This window comes from Pleurodeles waltl, chromosome 3_1 (genome assembly GCF_031143425.1).
Source record: "Pleurodeles waltl isolate 20211129_DDA chromosome 3_1, aPleWal1.hap1.20221129, whole genome shotgun sequence".
NCBI lineage: Eukaryota > Metazoa > Chordata > Amphibia > Caudata > Salamandridae > Pleurodeles > Pleurodeles waltl.
This window is the reverse complement of record NC_090440.1, coordinates 587,359,536-587,381,552: the sequence shown is the minus strand read 5'-3', so window position 1 is coordinate 587,381,552 and position 22,017 is coordinate 587,359,536. Positions and strand designations below refer to the sequence as shown.

The window sequence follows — 22,017 nt, the reverse complement described above, 5'->3', positions numbered from 1 at the left end:
CCAGGTAACACCCATAGAAACACCTCCCTGGCGCAAAGTAAGGCAACGCAGCGACTTGCGTTGCAATACTTCATATCTACAAGGCCATGTAAGCCACGCAATGTGGCTTTGCGTGGCCTTGTAGATATGGGTGTGCAACCTGCTCTGCCGGTGTGTCACAAAAAGTGACACACCGGCAGGGCAGGTCGCTTGTAAATATGGGCCTCAGTGCTGGTGCTAACACAAACGTGCTGCACGAGTCAGTCTCTCAAATGAGGTTGACTGCAAACCACTCACCAGATTAGATCAACTCTGTATTTTGTCCAACATGTGTGAGCGAACTCCAGCAGGCCACTTATTTGATATTCGTAGTCCGTTTAATATCAAACCAATTAAATCAGTATCTGATACACTTCCCACCAGGAACAGCAGGCCTGGCTTAAAAACAGTGACAGTGTTTTTTGTTCATCTGTGTACAGTTAAGTAGACCACCCTCCCAGTCTGCAGACTGTCAGATGGGAAAGACATAAGTGGGGTTCAGGGCGCCTACTTTTCATCTTCTTGCGTTCCTTTTCTTCTCTTGCGTCTTCAAGTTTCCTTCACGTCTTTGATTTATGAGTTTCCTTACATGTAGGTTCATTTCCAGATCGTCACCAGTGTTGTAGGAGTCAGGTAGCTACTGCACGTAGGATAGAGGGGTTGTAGATTTATTTAAAAGGTTACAGGATAAGTTGCAAGTTACATAATAAGGAAACTCCACAGGAGCAGCATCCTCTCTGCTCAGCCCACTCTCTCTATGAGACTCCTCCAGTCACACACACTGGCTGAGCAGGGCAGAGAACAGTGAAGGTGTGCACAGAATGCATCAAGAGAATAGTAGATTATTTCAAAGTTGTCGCTTGGTGACACTAGACATCAAGGGCTGGATGAGTTGCAGGCTGTGTTTGGAAGTAGATATCTGGAGTTCAGGAGACTCTTTCACTCCATATAGCCAGAGCCATGACACTATAAAGGAGAATCGACTTGCCCATCTATACTGAAATGATACTCAAAAGTTATGCATGTGAGATATTTTAGCAGTGTATGGGTTGATTATTTTCTGAAGACAAATACAGAGGATTGTGTTGTGGGTACACTAGCACATCCAAGAGCTAGATTACAGTAAAAGGATGTTGCTTGCAACATTCAGAATTATTTGGGTATATTCATAACATCCTTGAATATCAAGTTTGCAATAACTAATGCTTGTTAAATGTCTCATTTATTATAACCAGTGCTTGTTGATTGTGCACATTGTATTCCATGTGCTCCAACTGTAATTGCCAAAACATGTGCTCTTCATAATGTGATCTGTATTGAGCATGTGCCACAATCGGGAGGATAATTGCTCATTGTCTTAACAAGCAACCAACTGCCAAAAGGCACATGTGCACATTTTATTATTTAAGGATGCTTGTGAGTCTGAGGTCTTGTTTGGCTTCTTAGCTATTGCTCTGTTCACCTGTTTTCAGTCAAGTAGAGTTTTGTTAAAAGAGGAAGAGACTTGTTCTGCTTTATAGAAACATATGCACAATGTGTCAACAATCACTGACATTATGCAATGCACAATAGTTTATCCAAATTCAATGTATTAATTAAGTAATTATTTTGTAGCCCAGAATCCTAAAAAAACAAGAACCCAGTATTTTGAGAAATCAGAAGTCCAGGCACCCAACACGACACGCAGTCCAGGGTCCAGCAGTCCAATTCTGTAGTTCATGAAGTAGAAGCTGGTATTTTCCCTTTTTTCTCTTTCCAAAACCCTCTTCCCCTTGATAACCTGCGAGAGGGCAATGTACTTTTCAACGCAGTCATGTGAGTCCTCTCTGGCATTGGGAAATTGTCATCACCCCATCAAAACGTCTGGGTCTCAGGTGAGTGGCTAGCACAGAACAGATTGCCACTGTGAAATTTTACATGAGGTCAAAAAGTTAAAACTAGAGTCAAGATTGGATAGGACGCCAGTAGGTGAATCGGCAGAAGGCAGAGATCAGCTTCACTTTTTCAGTCCTGCAGCCAGAGAATAGTTTACATTTTGGACCCGCTGTGATTTACTGAACTTCTTGGCAGGCTAGCACAGAGTGCATTTACCTCACCATATATGGTAAGAAAAGACTCCACTATCACCACTAAAGGTTACAAAGATAAAATTAGGCATGATTGTGAGTTACCATAGACCAAGATATTTTGATGTTCAAGATATTTTGATGTACAGGTGTAAATTCATCCCATAGTCACAGTCAAGGAGATTGCTCTGGTTCGAAACCCATTTGGTTAATTTGGTTAATTTGGACAACTAACTATGAAATCAAAGAGAATTTAGAAAGGAAACATTAAGTATAGAAAAATTACTTCCCTCTATGCACTGATGACCTTTAGCTTTCTCCTATGTTTCCATTACTCTAGAATGCTTAGGTTTTTAAAGGCCTTAGAAAATGTGTTGTACAGAGCAATGACTCTCATACAAGTGTAATAAATGGCAATTTACTTACTTATGTCTACTACCTCTCCTGGGGTGCAGGTAATCAACTAGGGCTCTCACATGACCTCTGTCCTAGGCTGTTCTTTAAGTCTGTCTCCATGTGTAACCCATGTCCATGCAGTCAGTCTCTTGTCCCTGGCGCCAGATGTTTCCAGCCTTTCTATTTTCCTTTTCCCTTGAGGGTTTCACGTCAGGTTTTGCCTAGTGGTGTTTGATGAGGCTTGAGGAGAGTGTGACCCCTCCATCCCCAGTGCTTTTTCATGATTTCTTCATGAGCAGGGAGTTTGAAAGGCTGCTGGCATAGATAGTTGTTGCTGATGGAGTTTAGCCAGTGGAGTTGGAGCATTTTCATCAGACAGGTGTTGATGAAGGTCTGGATGTTGTTGGTGGTGGTCACTGTTGACCTCCAAGCTTCTGCTCCATGCAGAATGACCGATTTTACGTTGGTGTTAAAAGACTGACCTTGGTTTGAAGCATTAGGTCCTTGGAGTGCCAAATCTTCTTTAGCAGAATGAAGGAAGTCCTTGCTTTGCTGATTCTTGCCTTGATGTCAGTGCTTGTGCCACCCGGCTTGTCTGTGACACTTCTTAGGTAGGTGAAGGCCTCAACCTCTTCCATTGCATTACCTGTAAGAGTGACTGCAGCTGTGCTGGCCATCTTAGACTTCAGAATATTGTTTTTTCCCCCTATGAATGTTGGGGCCAAGTTGAGCTGATGTAGTGGCCATCTTGTCGGTTTTCTCTTGCACCTGCAAATAGGTAAGGGAATGTAGGGCCAGGTCATCTAGAGAGTCCAGGTCTTCAAGCTGCGCCCAAGTTGTCCACTGAATTCCATTTCTTCTCCTTGCTGTGGATGTCTTCATGACCCAGGCTATGGCCACAGGGAGAGAAAAGGAGAGAGCAAATAACCCTGGTGGACTTCAGCCCTCACTTTAAACGCTTTTGTGAGTTTTCCTCCATGGACTCCATGGACTATCTTGTAGGTCACTCCCTTGTAAGTGTTTCTAATGATTTTTCTGAGTTCTGGCGCACCCTAGTGGCAGTGGAGTTTCAAAGGGTCTTTCTGTCCACACTGTTGAATGTCTTTCCATAGTTGATGAGGTTTACATAGATGGGGGAGTTCCAGTCCATCAAATGCTCAAAGATGATGTGCAGTGTTGCAATGTGTTCTGTACAGGATCTATCTGTGCTGAACTCACAATTGAGTGTCGACTCTGTGTTCATTCTGTCTAGGATGACTGTTGAACACCTTGCCTGAGTCTGACAGAAGATTTATCCCTCTTTAGTTTGCACAGTTACTCAGGTCACCTTTCTTGAGAATCTTTATGATATATCCCTCCTTTCCGTCTGATGGCACCTTTTCCTCTTTCCAGACCTTTCTAAACCTGGGATAGAGCATGTCTACTAATGTTTCAATGTCTGCCATTCAGAGCTTCAGAAGGAATGTTGTTGTGCCCTGCTGCCTTCCCATTTCTCAAATGTTTGATGGCTTCCTTGTATGGTCTGCTGATGTCAATAGATAAGTCCTTGTCAGCTGCTTGAATGTCTGGTATAGACTGTGGCACAGGCTGGTTCAGCAGTTCTTCAGAGTGCCGCGCCAATCTGCAACAACTAAGATGGGTGGAGCATAAATTGTAAAATGTTAGGAAAATCATTTGCCAATAAGCAGTTTCAATCATTAGTGCTACCAACATTAAAATGAAAGTAGGCAATGGTGCATCTCAAGGGCAAATATGTATTAAGTATGACAAATCACTGTTTTCTGATACCGGAAAAGGTCAGTATTATATCTAGTATAAATTGGCAACAGATTTAGGATGTACAGGAGGTTAGGTAAAGTGGAGTGGAGTTTGTGGTATGGCCAGGATACATCCTGTCTGTCATTCTAACGTAGCTATTTTACACGAGTACATAATGATCCCGGGCATATTCTATGTTATGACCTATACTTTGAAAATAAAATCTTGCCTGTTTACAAGCTATCTATCCTAAAGCACACTTTGTATTTTCACGCACTGCCCAATGTTAAAAGTGGCTCTTCACTACTCACTTCAACCCAAAGGTGCACCTTACCCATCGCAACATCAATTGAGTCACAGCTGCACATTTTGAGAATTACAACGTAGACAATATTTATCATGACAGTATACGATATGAAAATCCAGAGGTGATTCACAGAAATAGTGTCTATCTTGCGGATGTTGTTAATGCTGTATTTTTGGACAGTTTTCAAATTGCTGTCAGACATACTACTTTGTCACCTCCAATTAAATCTCAACACCAAATCCAAAGGCTCTTCTAAAAGCTATCCTTTAATTTGCATCTTTATTAAGTTATTTCGTTATTTATTTTTTTACTTATGGTTGTAAACATCTTACTCCTAAAAATAAATAAATTGTATAACAATTATATAACAAAGCCAAATCTACTTTTAAGCCATTTGGCATCGTCTGTTGGGAGGTAAAGAAAGTTTTATAATTTTTTGGCAATCCCACAAAATTAAATGTAACTATGGTTTAGGGACTATTAGTGTTTGGTTGCAAATAGCAAAACATCATTACACATTGCCTTGTTCACCACTGCATAGCTATATGCCACAATCAAATCTAAGAGAACAAGAATGCCTAAACGCTTCGACCCATTTGTACTGCCATTACAGTTAAAGGATCTGTCTCTGAGAAGTGTGCTACTGTTGCTGTTTCTATTGTGGATTTAAGAGTGTAATATCATATTTATTACCACTGCGGAGTGTGGGTAGGAACCATGACTCACTAGGAGACGGCAATCATCTCACAAGCTCCTGGAGTTACTAGGCTTACCTGGTCTCGCTGGTCAAGAAGTGACCTTTTGCCTGGTGGATAGCTATTACCCTCTCTGAAGAAGGAAAGGCTTTCACCAAACTTGAGTTTTTAATCCCTCCTTTACACAGAGCTTTTACACCTTACCTGACAGAACTGAACTATGGAATACTATTAAGACTACAGAGACTATAATATCTGGGAGGCTCACAGATGTGCATAGTACAAGATATGAGTGCTGCCACATGTTGTCGTTAAAGTGAAGATCTGTCAGGGTTCATATCCAGCACCTTGCTTCCTGACAGGAATTTGCACCAAAATTGACAACAGGAGCAGCATGGTCACCACCTTTAAACTTGAAATAGTTATGGAGTACACTTTTCATGAACAATTCCAAGAACAATTAAATGCACATAGAGAGGTTGACCAACAACTTCTAAAAAGTATTTGGACTGCAAAAACACTGAAGAATCAGAATATGTTATATGGAAACAAAGATAATAGGCTAATCAAAAAATGTTTGGCCCTGTTTAGCAATAGAAAAGGATTTGGCAGTCCTTTTTCCATATGACTCAATGACCATAAAATACGTTTTGAAACTATCCATTTGCATCTGGTGTATTTTGTGCCAGCTGAAAATCTCAACATTCTTCATTGACATGCCTACAAATTGAAAACTATTCTTCAGAAATCATGCTCAAAGAAATGTAGCATTCTGCCTCTCTCCTTGGCAAGTGGCCTTTCCACTGGGAAATGTAGAAGCGGCCCCTGTTCAATAGTTTTGATTAGGCCCAAGTACTAAACTTGTTCAGGTCATTACAGCAAACAGTATACCGGAGCACAGCAGCTCCCCCTGATCTGATTGAAGGACCCTCAGTATGGGAGACACCAGAGGAAAGCATAGAGACACACTCATGTTCAGTCCAACTTCAGTCCATCTGCTATCTACCCAGTAAGTGAAATGGTTGCACTTGAAGTTCAGAAGAGTTGCAAAGTTGTGTATGGATTGAAGATGCTAGACCTCGATGATGGGTATCAAAGACCTGGAGAATCTCCCACTCATGTGACGTGGTGATATCTGCTCAGGCAAACCACACTGGTGTTGTCAGAGCAATTTAGCAGACCAGTGGAAACATCCTTGATGCACGGCCACTTCCACAAAGCTAGTGCCAGCAGGCTTTGCTACAAGCAGCATGTCGCCATGTTTCTGAATATAGATGCGGACTGTGGTATTGTCTGAGTGAAACCTCAGTACCCTGGATCTCAAGACTAGTAGGAAGGCATTCACTCACATGAAAATTACTTTCAACTGCAACTTCTGTATGTGCAGGAATTAATCTAAGGTGTTCTACAAGGCACTAATATAGTGTTACCTGCAATGTCGCTTCCACCCATACTTTGAAGAGTTTATTGTGACCACAAGCTGTGAATGGGCCACCATTCCAAAGTCAGGAGCAGTGATGGATTGATTGAGAAGCATTCAACTTATTGTTCCACAGCTGTTTCAATAATCCGTCAGATGGTGTTTCATTGAATATCAGTGAAGCTTGGCATGAGGTATAGCCCCTATACTAGATGCATGTAGCCTAACAAGATTTTGGAGATACTAGGTTGACTTAGTCTCATCGGTCAAGAACTGATGGCTGTGGCCCTCCCAAGAGAGGGGAAGACCTTCAATACACTAGAGTCCAAAATCACCTCTACAAACTGAATGAACAAGTTACTTACCTTCGGTAACGCCTTTTCTGGTGGATACACTAGCTACCTGTAAATTCCTCACCCAAAGAATTTTCCCCCATGCGCCAGCATTCGACAGACATTTTCTTCTAGCTCTGCACGTCAACATTGACGTCACAATTGCCCGACTCCCACGCGACACCGTAGGACGTCATCCAGGCAATAAGAGGTCCTTGTCGACGTGCAGACGTCAGTTATCACAATTTTTTACGTGCCTTTGAGGCGAACAGGTGAAAATTGACGCTACATATTTGATGGGGAAAACATCCTACTGATTACAGTCATACAATACGAAATATATCTATATATCTACAAATAAACATATATATATATATATATATATATATATATATATATATATATATATATATATATATATATATATATAAATCATTGCATCAGTATATACATATCAACAATATACAGATGCTCACCCAAGGATATCTTGGTAAGACCAACCAGGCAACGGGGAGGCAGTGGGGCTGTGAGGAAACCACAGGTAGCTAGTGTATCCACCAGAAAAGGCGTTACCGAAGGTAAGTAACTTGTTCTTCTGATGGATACAACTACCTGTGGATTCCTCACCTAAAGAATAAAGTCCCAAAGCAGTACCGCACTCGGTAGTGGGCGCCTGAATGGTCAACCCAAGAAATCCTGCAGCACTGACCGTGCAAAATGCCCAAGTTACAGCCTTGCAGATGTCAATCACAGGAACATCTCTAGCTAAGGCAGAGGAGGCCGCCTTAGCCCTGGTGGAATGGGCTCTTAACCCCACAGGAGGTTCCTTCTTTGCTAGAGAATAACACAATTTGATGCAAAGAATGACCCACCTGGAAAGCGTTCTCTTGTGGACAGCTCTGCCTTTCCTCTTCCCCACGTAACCGTCGAAGAGCTGATAGTCCTGTCTGAACTCTCTAGTCCTGTCGACGAAGAAGCTCAATGCTCTTCTTGGGTCAAGTCGGTGTAGCCTCTCTTCCTCCTTTGATGGATGAAGTGGAGGGTAGAAGGAAGAAAGTGTGATGGTCTGTCCTAAATGAAAGGGTGTAACATCCTGCGGTAAGAAAGCCGCCTTGGTCCTTAACACCACCTTGACCCTAAAAAAGGAAGTATATGGGGGTTCCACACTAAGAGCCTGAAGCTCACTCACCCTTCTAGCGGATGTAATGGCAACTAGAAAAACAGTTTTCAAAACTAAAAACCTCAAGGGACATGAATGCATTGGTTCAAACGGTGAACCCATCAGAAAAACTAAAACTAAGTTCAAATCCCACTGCGGCATACCAAAAGGAGTGGGCGGAAACTTGTTAATGAGACCCTTAATGAATCTCAAAACAACTGGGGACTTAAACAAGGAGGGTTGGTCTGGAAGGCACAGAAAGGCTGACAGCGCAGACAAAAAACCCTTAACAGTGGCAACTGCACAACCCCTCTGCGCCAGGGACAGCGCAAATGACAAAATGTCCGACAAATGGGCACGTAAGGGATCAATTTGATTCTCTCCACACCATGTCACAAATTTAGCCCACCTGCTTGCATAGATAGATTTGGTGGATTGTCGCCTGGCTGATAATATAACGTCCACTACCTCAGGTGGGAGCTCCAGGCATGTAGGGGCAGGCTCTGGAGGTGGGGGTGTAGAACCTGCCCCTGCGACTGCGAGAGGAGGTCTGCCCTGGGAGGGCACAGAGAGAGTTGGAGAAGGTCTGCATACCACACCCTTCTTGGCCAATCCGGAGCTATTAAGATGACTTGGGCCCGGTCTTGGTGAATCTTCCTCAGGACCCGAGGAATCAAGGGTATGGGGGTAAACGTGTAAAGCAACTGACCCTTCCAGGACATCTGAAACGCGTCCCCCAAAGCTCCTTGCACCGGATACTGGAGACTGCAGAACGAAGGGCAGTGCGAGTTCTCCAGAGTGGCAAACAGGGCTATCTGTGGATACCCCCACATCTGGAAGATATAAAGGACCAGGTCTGGATGAGGATGGCACTCGTGATCGGTCGAAATGCGCCGACTGAGACTACCCGCACACACGTTGAAAACTCTGGCCAAATGGTTTGCTACCAAGCAAATCCGATGGTCCTGAGCCCAGGACCAGAGGCGTAGAGCTTCTCTGCAGAGAAGGTACGACCCCACTCCTCCCTGCTTGTTTATATACCACATTGCGATAGTGTTGTCCGTCAGGACTTGAACTGACCGACTGGGAATGGAAGGGAGGAAGGACTTGAGAGCCAGACGTATCGCCCACAATTCCAACAGATTAATGTGAAACCTCTGTTCCACTGGAGACCAATGGCCTTTGACCTCCAGGTCCCCCAGACTAGCTCCCCACCCTAGAGTGGAGGTATCCGTTATCACTGTGGCCACTCGAGGAGGCAGCGAGAACCGCTTTCCTTGAGAAAGGCTGCCAACAGCAGCTCACCATTTAAGATCCGATGCAGCGTCTCTGGAGATCCTTATCGATTCCTCAAGATCCCCTTTGTGTTGAAACCACTGCCTGCGGAGGCACCACTGAAGAGCCCTCATGTGCCAGCATGCATGAGTGACCAGCAGAATGCAAGAAGCAAACAGACCGAGCAGACGAAGGACCTTGAGGACTGGAACGACCGCCCCATTCTGGAACATTGGAATCAGTGCCTGAATGTCCTGAATTCGCTGCGGTGGAGGAAAGGCCAGATTCAACGCTGTGTCCAGTACTGCCCCTATGAACAGGAGGCGTTGAGAGGGCTCCAGGTGAGATTTGGGCACGTTCACCGAAAAGCCCAGATCAAACAACAACTGGGTTGTCGACTGTAGGTGATGCCGCAGGAGCTCCGTAAACTTGGCTTTGATTAACCAATCGTCCAGATAAGGGAATACTGCTATCCCCCTCCTTCTGAGCTCTGCCGCAACCACCGCTATCACCTTCGTGGCGACTCGAGGTGCCGAAGTATGACCAAATGGAAGGATCGCAAACTGATAGTGTTGCGACCCCACCACAAACCGGAGATACTTCCTGTGCGACTTGAGGATCGGGATATGAAAGTAAGCACCTTGCAAGTCGACAGACACCATCCAATCCCCTTCGTTCAACGCCAAAAGAACCTGTGCTAGGGTCAGCATTTTGAACTTTTCCTGCTTGAGGAACCAATTCAAAATCCTCAGGTCCAGGATTGTCCTCAACTGACCATCCTTTTTGGGGATCAGGAAATATCTTGAATAACAGCCCTGACCCCTCTCCTCCTCTGGAAACAACTCTACTGCACCTTTCGACAAAAGGACTAAACCTTCCTGTTGTAGTAAAAGAAGATGGTCTTCCGAACAGAAGGATGGGTGGGGAGGGATAGGAGGGGGAAACTCCCGAAAGGGAAGAGTATAACCTTTCCCCACAATATCAGTGACCCAGGAGTCCGATGTTATTGACTCCCACATGTGGAGAAACTGAGACAGTCTCCCCCCTACAGGAGATGCATGCAAAGGGAGTGATGGAGGACTAAGGCTGCTTTCCCTGCTGCACCCCTCCGGAGGAAGAGGAAGAGGCAGAGTGCTGCTGGGTGGCCCCTCTGGTATGAACCCTACCCCTTCCCCTAAATGATCTATAGGGGTGAACAGTAGTAGGTTGCTGTCCTGCGGCCTGGAATCTCCCTAGAAAGGAAGAGCCACGTCCAAATCCCCTAAACCTCCTAAACGATCTCAAGGAAGTAGAGGTGGAAGCTTGCAAGCCCAAGGATCTTGCCGTGGCCCTACTCTCTTTGAACCGCTCCAAGGCAGAGTCAACTTTTGTCCCAAACAGTTTGTCCCCATCAAGGGCAGATCGAGTAGGGTTGTCTGCACATCGGGAGAGAATCCTGAAGACCGTAGCCAGGTATGCCGCCTTGTCGCTATGGACGTGCCCATAGCCCTGGCCACAGAGTCCAATGTGTCAAGCCCAGATTGGATAACCTGGGTCGCCACCTGAGCGTCCGCCAAAAGGTTAAGAACCTCCTGAGGTTATCCAGAGTGTGTCTTTGCCTCGTCCATCAGAGCATAGATGTACCTAAACAGAATACAGGTAGCATTCGTTGACTTAAGGGCCATGCTGCATGAAGAGAATGCCTTTTTAGCAGATTGGTCCATTCTCTTGGATTCCCTGTCCGCAGGAACCCCTGGAAAAGATCCTGGAGCAGAACGGGAGGAGCATGAAGCCTTCACCACCAAACTCTCTGGAGTCGGATGTCTGGACATGAACGCTGGATCTCCAGGAGCCACCCGATACCTCCTTGCAACAGATCTATTTACAGCTGTAGAAGTTGCAGGCTTCTTCCACACCTACATTATTAGGTCTATGAGCGCCTCATTAAAAAGGAAGAAGCGGCTCTGCCACTGCTGAAGAAGGGTGCAAAACCTCCGTAAGAATGTTAGTCTTTACATCCGCAGCTGGAAGAGGAAGGTCAAGAAAATCCGCCGCCTTCCTGACCACCAAATCGAAAGAAGCAGCCTCTTTGGTGTACTCCCCCGGAGATGCCAAGTCCCACTCCGGGGAAGTGTTCAAACCACTAGCAGTGTCCAAGCCCTGCAGGTCTCCCAAGGGCTCCACAATCTCACCCTCTTCCAAGAGCTGCTTCTCATACTCCTGCTCCTCAAGCAGCCTCAGAGTCAATCTCCTGCAGCGGAGCCTGGATTCTATCCTTGGCGTCCATAAGGCATCTGCCGACGCCGAAGACCTCGGACGGCGTCGACCCTCGGATTCATCCGACGTCGGATCCATCGGCGCTGTAGGCTTCCTCAATGTCGATAGAAGTTGCGGCAAACTCAGCGGCGCCGGGGCAGCAGATGTCGTCGGCATCACATGCCTTCTAGGCGACGCCATCGGTACCGGCACCGAACCAGCACTTCCCGTAGGAAGCAAAGGCATGAAGGCCGTCGGCCTGTACGGAGCCGGAACACCCATGTTATACACCAAAGGACCCGAAGGTCACGAGTGACCACCTCCCAGAGCCATGGTGGTGAAGATGTTAAACATTGCATTAAGAAATGTGGCAGGGTCTGTGCCTGGCGCTGGAAATGCCGGATATCTCTGCAGAGCCGGCGCCTGAGACGACGCCCGTGTCGGTTCGGGCATCTCCGTCTGCGCCGGTGAGACCGCCGGATCCTGGTGAGGATCGACTTCGAAGACCGACAGCAGAGACGTCAGAGAAGCAGGAGTCATCCGAGGCGGAAGTGTTACAGTCGGACTAACTTCCCATGCCATTCGCCGTCAAGCTGAGAGCAACCTTGAGCAGGACCGGTCCTTACTTGATTGGCGTCGTGAAGCATGCCGGCGTCGGGAGTCTCGATGACGCCTGTGCGATTTCGACGACTTGGAAGAAGACGTACGACGATGATGTCTCTCCTTCTTCTTTGATCTTGCCAAGAATAACTTGGCCTCCCGCTCCTTGAGAGCCTTTGGATTCATGCGCTGGCATGAACCGCACGCTTCGACCTCATGGTCAGAGCTCAGACACCACAAACAATTTTCATGTGGGTCTGTGACCGACAGTCGGCCGCCGCACTCCCTACAGGGTTTAAAACCTGACTTCCGTGACTGAGACATTGTAACACACGAAGTGAAACAGTAGCTCCCTGGTAGCCTCGAAGAAAAAAACGTTACTCGAAGGCACGGAAAAAAGGGAACTGACATCTGCACGTCGACGAGGACCTCTTATTGCCTGGATGACGACATACGCCGTCGCGTGGGAGTCGGGCAATTGTGACGTCATCGTCGACGTGCAGAGCTAGAAGAAAATTTCCATTGAATGCTGGCTCATGGGGGGAAATTCTTTAGGTGAGGAATCCACAGGTAGTTGTATCCATCAGAAACTATTGTATTTAACTAAAATGATTTTGGGTCGGTCAATAAGATCCCAAGTTTGAAGAGGGTCTCAAGCATGAAGTAAAAATTCAATGCTGGATCCTTTGCTGTTATGAGACAGGCTTTGGGATAAGAATAATAATTTTGCAAAAAGACTGATACCAAGGACATTCTCTTCATAATTACCTAAGCAGCAGAATGGAGACCAAATGCCAATGTCCTCTACTGGTACGTTTTGTTTTGCTTTATAAAAGGGGGCAATTCTATGTTTCTTCAGGAAGGTTCCAAGGTAGTGGGCACCCTCAAGGCTCTGTGTTGCAGAAATTACCTGAGCAAAAGTTGATTTTTTGAATTTCTGCTTTGGGAGCAGTTGGTTTAAGATTTAAGATGAGGTGAAGCAAGTTCTGTTTTTACATACAATTAATTATTGAGAATAGTGTTCCTCCCCTATTTCTGAAAATGGGAGTGGCTTGATTGCTTCTTCAAAGAGGAGTCTCTCTACATCAAAAGATGTTCTTGGATGCCGGCTGATGCAGAGGCAGTCATGGCATCTGTGGAGCATGCCATTTTTTACCACTACAAGGAGCCTTGCATCTTTGGTCTCTGTTGAAATGTAGTGGTGATAGAGGTTAAGCTTTCCCCTACAGAACTACAGTAGGTCTCCGGAGATGAAGCAAAAAGGGCATCAGGTCACATGGAAGATATTGGGACTTCTGGCCATTGTTGAGACCAGGTAAGTGGGCTTATTTGTTCCCTTCTACTTAACCTGCCTGTTTCCTAAGGAGGAGTAGACTCCAGCCAAGGTTTAGGCACTGATGAATTTTCCATTGCTCGTGCCTGTCTTAAACTACTAGAGACGCTGAAAACAATCTTTCATTCCACGGAACTGAATCACAACTACTGTTACATGTGCAGACTAGAGCTTATTGTTTTTGCAACTGTGTGTATTATGCCCAGACTGAGCAAGAACTTGCATCAACCTAGCTCTATACCACACTCACACCATGCCAACGCTCCATCCAAGGTACTGGTCTGGTTATTTCACTGAGATTCTCATACCAAAGAAGTAAAAGGTCAAATTGGAGACCAATGATTGTGCAGCTATTATTCTTGGGGTAATTGTGAGGGCAAGGGTGGGGTATATCAGAATGAAGATAATGTTCATTGGTATGTTGGCACTCTTGAAGAGGAAGAAACAATGGGTGTGTGTTCCTGACTATGCTGGGGTATGGGAGGGAGTAAGAGAATGAGGAATCTGGTGATGGGTGTTTTGAGAATGTAAAATTTTAATTCACCCACATTCAAGATAGATAGAGACAGTCTGCTATTCATGCAAGAACTGGGGAAGTTATAGTTCCTGTAACTGTCCCTCCTGGGAGCCTTATCTAAATCACGGCTATTCCAGGAAGGCGTTACTTTACATTTTTTTAAATTAAGGTGGCCATTTGGACATTGCCGGTGACTGTTAAAGTGGTGGTAATACCTACAACAGGCTGGTGGTAATTACTGCCAAATTAAGACCATGGCGGTGATAACTCCCATAGACAGCCAATGTACCCCAACATCCGCCAGGGTGTTAACACCACTCATCATGGTGGTAGCCATCAACAGCCAGGCAGAAGACAAGGTACCGCCCACCATACAATGACACAGCAAACTGCCACAATTTCTGGGGCAGTACCAACAACATCAAAAGCCTGGCGGAAACACAACACAGAAGACCAAAGACTCACCATCAGAGACACAGATAGGATCAACACCACTATGGAACCAGAACTGCAAGTCTTCCCGATGCCTTTCTACGCCATGCTCCACCTGGAACACCAACGCCGACGAAAACGACGACGGTGAGTACAGCCACCTAGCACACAGGGGAGGGAGGGAGGAAAAGGAGAGTGACACACACGCACAACTCACACCATTCACACACACCATCCACACAACCAGCTGCAGACAAAAAACAATGTCATAGGACACACCTCATAATAATGCAAAGACAACAGTAAGGCAGAATTTAAAATGCATTTGCATACCAACAACCACCATAAGTACCGAAGTGACAACAAATACACATGAACAATTGTCTAGAAAGGGCCAATGCCCAGTCCAAAGTACAAAAGGCCCACAGGGCTACAGGGCACCGTCCAAGCCCCAACTTAATCCTGACCTTCTCTGCACCAAACTGTGCAGGGGCAACATGTTGGACGTGGGCAAGCACCTCAGGGGAAGGGGGTGGAGGGCACCTCAGCTGAAGTGGGGGAACTTGCCCACTGGTTCCTGAGGGGGCTCCATGCCTAAATCCCAATGCTGTAGAGTGCAAAGTCAGGCTCTGAGGTGGGGAACTCGCCCACTGCTTCTGGAGGGGGCTCATTGTACAACAGTCCCTAGAGGGTGGCCTACATGCCCTCTGCTGGAGGTGAGGGCTGCATTGTCTATGCTGGGGGAGGTGTCCCCTGGGCAGCCTCTGGTGGAGGTGAGGGCTGCAATGTCTCTGCTGGGGGAGCTGTCCCCTGGGCTGCCTCTGCTGGAGGTGAGGGCTGCATTGTCTCTGCTGGGGGAAGTGTTCCCTGGGCAGCATCTGCTGGAGGTGAGGGCTGCTGTGTCTCAGCTGGAGATGAGGGCTTCTTGCCTTTCCTTGGTAGTTGAGTGGTAACCTCTCCTGTCATTGGTGGCTGAGTGGAAACCTTTCCCTTCCTGGCTGGTGGAGTGGGATCCTTCCCCTTCTTGGCTGGTGGAGTGGGATCCTTCCCTTTCCTGGATCTTGGAGTGGGATCCTCCACTTTCTTGCCTCCATGACTAGGAGGTGCCTCCACTGTCCCCGTGGACTGTTTGGCTGAGGGGCTGGGTAGTTGGGACTCTGCACTTATGGGCAGGATGTGGGGGGTGTAGGGAGAGGGAAGAGGTCAAGTTGGGCAAGGAAAAGCTTCTTAGGGACGGTGGGGTGGGATGAGGGAGGAGAGATGGGAGTGGAGGTTGAGGGAGTGGTTGTTGGAGGAGTACGTCTGCTGGACTTGGGTGCAGGTGCATGGGGAGTGTGCTGATGTGAGATGGATGGCTGTTGGGTGTCTGAGTGCCTGCGTTTGTGTCCCTTGGGTGGGGGCAGACAGTGTGGGAGAGGACACAGGACGCATGGATGGATGTTGTGGAGGTGTCAGCTAGTGAGGTGTGTGTGCTGCTTGGTGTGGTGATAATGGTGCTGGGTGTTGAAGCAGTGCATGCAGGTGTGAGTGCGGATATGACTGTGCAGGAGAAGGAAAAGGGGGCGGCAGTGGAGGCAGTGGACGTTGTTGTATGTGCAACTGTCTGTTGTTTGTGTGAGTGCTTGTGGCCTGAAGTGTGCATGCTTATCTGTGTGCATGGGATGGGTTGGGGTTGAGGAAACTGGGACTGGGAAGTGGTAGTTGGAGGGGAGATGGAAGGAATAGAGACAATGGCTGTCATCGGAGAGGAGGCCAGAGCTTGAAACAATCTCTGTTGGGAAGTCAATCTACAGTGGATGCCCTCCAGGAATGCATTGCATTGCTGCATCTGGGATGTCAGCCCCTGGATGGCAATCACTGAGGTTGACTGCCCCATAGAGATGGTTCTCAGGAGGTCAATAGCCTCCTCACTCAGGGCAGCAAGGCACACTGGGGAAGGGCCTGAGGTGCCTGGGGTGAAGGAGATGCCCACCCTCCTGAGTCAGCGGGCACGGGCAACTCAGTGAGGGTCAACTGGGAGGGTGGTGCTGGTATGGGGGTGGCGGCTGTACCTGGAGTTGCAGTGGTCCCAGAGATGTCCACCACCACCAGGGAGCTCCCATCGGAGGAGGAATCAGAGTCCGTGTTGTCACCTCCTGTCTCCGCTGTGGTGTTCCCCTAGCCCTCCATCCCACTGGTTCCCTTGGCATTGGTGGACTCTGCCTCCTGGGTCCTGTGGGATGCAGCTCTCTCTGTTGCCCGTGCCCCTGCTCCTCCGCCAGATGATGGTAATGCACATATGGACAGGGTGACAGAAGAAAAAAGGGGGGGAAGAAAAAGGGAACACTGGGTCAATTACAGCACCAACACCACAGTTGGCATACACATTATCATCACACACAAGGTTCAGGATTGAGCACTTTGCACCACACTGGCAATCAATTGGCTAGGTGCCACAGCAAGATAAGGGCAAAATACCGCCAACTGCAGCCCTCCTGGGACCCACTATGCCCTGTCTGACATGGAATACAACCTAGCTAGGTTACCTGACTTTGCTATACACCCATTACCCTTGAGCTGGGTCCTGCTGCAATGTCTGACCTGGCATTAAGTGTAGGAGGCTGGCCTGGCTTGTAGTGGGTACCAGAGGTACTTACACCTTGTGCCAGGTCCATTTATCCCTTATTAGTGTAGAAGAGGTGTTTCTAGCAGCTTAGGCTGATAGAAGATAGCTATGGCAAAGCAGCTTAGGCTGAACTAGGAGACATGCAAAGCTCCTACTATACCACTGGTGTCATATGCACAATATCATAAGAAAACACAATACACAGAAGTACTAAAAATAAAGCTACTTTATTTTTATGACAATATGCCAAAAGTATCTCAGTGAGTACCCTCAGTATGAGGATGAGAAATATACACAAGATATATGTACACAAACCAAAACTATGCAAGTAATAGCAAAAGGAAGTAATGCAAGCAATGTAAAGTTACAGTAGATTGCAATAGGAGCACATAGGTATAGGGGCAACACAAACCATATACTCCAAAAGTGGAATGCGAACCACGAATGGACCCCAAACCTATGTGAGCTTGTAGAGGGTCACTGGGACTGTAAAAAAACAGTGAGGGTTAGAAAAATAGACCACCCCAAGACCCTGAAAAGTAGGTGTAAAGAGCACCTACAACCCCCAGAGAGCACAGAAGTCGTGATAGGGGGATTCTGCAAGGAAAACCAAAACCAGCAATGCAACAACAGTGGATTTCTGGAACTGAGTACCTGTAAGACAAGGGGACCAAGTCCAAGAGTCGCGACAGTGTCGAAAGTGGGCAGGAGCCCAGGAAATGCCAGCTGAGGGTGCAAGGAAGCTGCCACCGGATGGAAGAAGCTTGGTGTTTAGCAAGAACGAAGAGGACTAGGAACTTCCCCTTTGGAGGATGGATGTCCCACGTCGTGAAGAAGCTTGCAGAGGTGTTCCAACGCAGAAAGACCGCCAACAAGACTTGCTAACTGCAAGGGTCGCGGTAAGGGTTTTTCGATGCTGCTGTGGCCCAGGAGGGACCAGGATGTTGCCACTTGGATGAGGAGACAGAGGGGGCGCCCAGCATGTCAGGGAGCCCTCACAGAAGCAGGCAGCACCCGCAGAAGTACCTGAACAGGCACTTGGAAGAAGAGTGAACTGGAGTCCGCGCGAAGTCACAAAAGGGAATCCCACAACGCCGGAGGGCAACTCAGAAGGTTGTGCACTGCAGGTTAGAGTGTTGGTGACCCAGGCTTGGCTGTGCACGAAGGAAATCCTGGAAGAGTGCACAGGAGCCAGAGCAGCTGCAAATCATGCGGTACCCAGCAATGCAGTCTAGCGTGGGAAGGCAAGGATTTACCTCCACCAAACTTGGACTGAAGAGTCACTGGACTGTGGGAGTCACTTGGACAGAGTTGCTGAGTTCCAGGGACCACGCTCGTTGTGCTGAGAGGGGACCCAGAGGACCGGTGATGCAGTCTTTTGTTGCCTGCGGTTACAGGGGGAAGATTCCGTCGACCCACAGGAGATTTCTTCAGCGCTCCTGGTGCAAGAAGGAGGCAGGCTACCCCCAGAGCATGCACCACCTGGAAACAGTTGAGAAAGCCGGCAGGATGAAGCGATACAAGGTTGCTAGTAGTCGTCTGGCTACTTTGTGGCGGTTTTGCAGGCGTCCTGAGCAGTCAGCGGTCGATCCTTTGGCAGAAGGTGAAGAGGGAGATGCAGAGGAACTCTGGTGAGCTCTTGCATTCGTTATCTGGTGAGATCCCCAAAGCAGAGACCCTAAATAGCCAGAAAAGGAGGTTTGGCTACCTAGGAAGGAGGATTGGCTACCAAGAGAGGTAAGAGCCTATCAGAAGGAGCCTCTGACGTCACCTGCTGGCACTGGCCACTCAGAGCAGTCCAGTGTGCCACAAACACCTCTGTTTCCAAGATGGCAGAGGTCTGGGACACACTGGAGGAACTCTGGGCACCTCCCCTGGGAGGTGCAGGTCAGGGGAGTGGTCATTCCCCTTTCCTTTGTCCAGTTTCGTGCCAGAGCAGAGCTGGGGGATCCCTGAACAGGTGTAGACTGGCTTATGCAGAGATGGGCACCATCTGTGCCCATCAAAGCATTTCCAGAGGCTGGGGGAGGCTACTCCTCCCCAGCCTTCACACATATTTCCAAAGGGAGAGGGTGTTACACCCTCTCTCAGAGGAAATCCTTTGTTCTGCCTTCCTGGGCCAGGGCTGTCTGGACCCCAGGGGGGCACAAACCTGTCTGAGGGGTTGGCAGCAGCAGCAGCTGCAGTGCAAACCCTGAAAAGGCAGTTTGGCAGTACCCGGGTTCTGTGCTAGAGACCCGGGGGATCATGGAATTGTCCCCCCCAATGCCAGAATGGCATTGGGGTGACAATTCCATGATCTTAGACATGTTACATGGCCATGTTCGGAGTTACCATTGTGATGCTGTACATAGGTAGTGACCTATGTACAGTGCACGCGTGTAATGGTGTCCACGCACTCACAAAGTCTGGGGAATTTGCCCTGAACGATGTGGGGGCACCTTGGCTAGTGCCAGGGTGCCCACACACTAAGTAACTTTGCACCCAACCTTCACCAGGTGAAGGTTAGACATATAGGTGACTTATAAGTTACTTAAGTGCAGTGGTAAATGGCTGTGAATTAACGTGGACGTTATTTCACGCAGGCTGCAGTGGCAGGCCTGTGTAAGAATTGTCAGAGCTCCCTATGGGTGGCAAAAGGAATGCTGCAGCCCATAGGGATCTCCTGGAACCCCAATACCCTGGGTACCTCAGTACCATATACTAGGGAATTATATGGGTGTACCAGTATGCCAATGTGAATTGGTAAATTTAGTCACTAGCCTGTTAGTGACTCTCTGCTTTGCAAATTTGGAAAGCAGAGAGATAACCACTTAGGTTCTGGTTAGCAGAGCCTCAGTGAGACAGTTAGGCATCACACAGGGAACATACATATAGGCCACAAACTTATGAGCACTGGGGTCCTGGCTAGCAGGATCCCAGTGACACATAACAACCACACTTACAACATAGGGCTTTCACTATAAGCACTGGGCCCTGGCTAGCAGGATCCCAGTGAGACAGTGAAAACACCCTGACATATACTCACAAACAGGCCAAAAGTGGGGGTAACAAGGCTAGAAAGAGGCTACTTTCTCACATTAAGGTGCACCCACTGACTTACATCCACCACCCATACCCATGCCACCTACCAATGATTGTAGTTACGGCCAATGTACTCACCCCCTTGTGGCTTCTGTGATGCCTTCAAGCGCCCATCCAGATCTGGGTAGGCCACCGCCAGAATGCAGGCCATCAGGGGGAATCTGGTACCGACAGGCACCCCTTCCTCGTGGGAGGCCATCCCCAGCTAGGCCTCCGCGGTCTTCCGTGCCCAGCGTCTCATGTCTTCCCACCTTTTCCTACAGTGGGTGCTCCACCTGCTGTAGACCCCCAGGGTCCACACATCCTTGGCGATGGCACGCCACAATCCCTTCTTCTGATGGCCGCAGACCTGCAGAGGTAATACAGACAGAAGGACATTATTACACATACAATCCAGCCTGTCACACATATGGCCCACAAATCCCAATTCCATATCCATTGGCATACATCACCCGGCGCCCACCATGTACACTACCAACAGACATACCACCCCCCCCAAATTACACGATGCTTGCACACAAATCTCTATGCAACCTTGTCACATGCATCGTACCCAAGGTGAACTCACCTGCTGGTCTGGAGGTCCATACAGCAGTTTATACTGGCATAAGACCCCTTCCACCAAATACTCCAGCTCCTCTGAAGTGAAGGCAGCGGCCCTTTCTCTTGACACACGGGCCATGGTAGGTTCCAGACACAGGTCACAGCAGCACACGCAGTGTAGTTGTTGTCCTGTGGAAAGTCAGGAATCAAGTGAGGATTTAGATAGAAAATGGCCGTCACGTCCGCGGCGGTGGACACCACCACCGCCGCAGCTGATCCCATTGGCCACTGTACTCCATAGAGCCCCATATTAGCCAATGAGGAATTGCACGGCGGTGAGAGACCGCCTTCGCCATGATGCCCAACGTCAGTGGAATTACCTCACTTCCACCTGTCCCTAGATACAGGACATGGGATCGCCATTTAATGGTGGTGGACAACATTCAGATAATCCATAACTGTGTCATTACTGAAGATTGCACGCACATTGCCATTCCCACTGTCCCATCACATTAATGCTCTATGTACACTGAGGTGGTGGTTCAATTGTTCAAATTGTGACAGCCTACTCACTCGTGTCCCTTAGATACCTAACACTGCGGATGAATAGGAGGAGGAGACAAGACACTGTGTACAGACCCCTTGTGGACTTGGCTACACTGGAGGACAGGCACATAATACTCACCTATAGACTGGACAGGGCCACAATCACAGAGCTATGTGCCCAATTGGAGCCTTATCTGTTATCAACTATCTGATATCCCACTAGGATCCCCCCTCTTGTGCAAGTTCTATCAGTGCTCCATTTCCTAGCAACTGGTTCTTTCCAAGTGACAGTGGGCTTCGCAGCAGGAATGTTACAGCCAGTGTTCTCAATTGTGCTGGCAAGGGTTCTGTCTGCCTTGATGTACCACATGTGCAGCTGCATTGCTTTCCCCCAGATGAATGATTTGGCCACTGTGAAGGCAGGATTCTATGAAATGGGACATATACCCAATATTATTGGGGGCGATTGACGGAACACTTCTTGCATTTGTCCCCCCCCGCCAGAATAAACAGGTGCTCAGGAATGGAAAGAGTTTCCACTCACTCATTGTGCAAATGGTGCGCCTGGCAGACCAGTACATCTCCTACGTCACTGCCAAGTATCCTTGGTCAGTGCATGTAACCTTTGTACTGAGGAATAGCAGCATCCCAAATGTGATGGCACAACTACAGAGGCACAGAGTGTGGCTAATAGGT

At 47.9% G+C, this 22,017-nt stretch overlaps 1 protein-coding gene across 1 annotated transcript in view; it reads right to left on the bottom strand.

The window, feature by feature from the left end:
• TESMIN (testis expressed metallothionein like protein) overlaps positions 1-3,157 on the bottom strand; it is an 83,174-nt gene extending 80,017 nt beyond the window's left edge. The window contains exons 1-2 of the mRNA XM_069221459.1: positions 2,963-3,157; positions 1,695-1,798 (exon numbers count right to left, since the gene is read on the bottom strand). Of these exons, the coding sequence (XP_069077560.1) occupies positions 1,695-1,798; positions 2,963-3,157 (299 nt within the window). The remainder of the gene's footprint in view (positions 1-1,694; positions 1,799-2,962) is intronic.
• Positions 3,158-22,017: the final 18,860 nt, after the last annotated feature.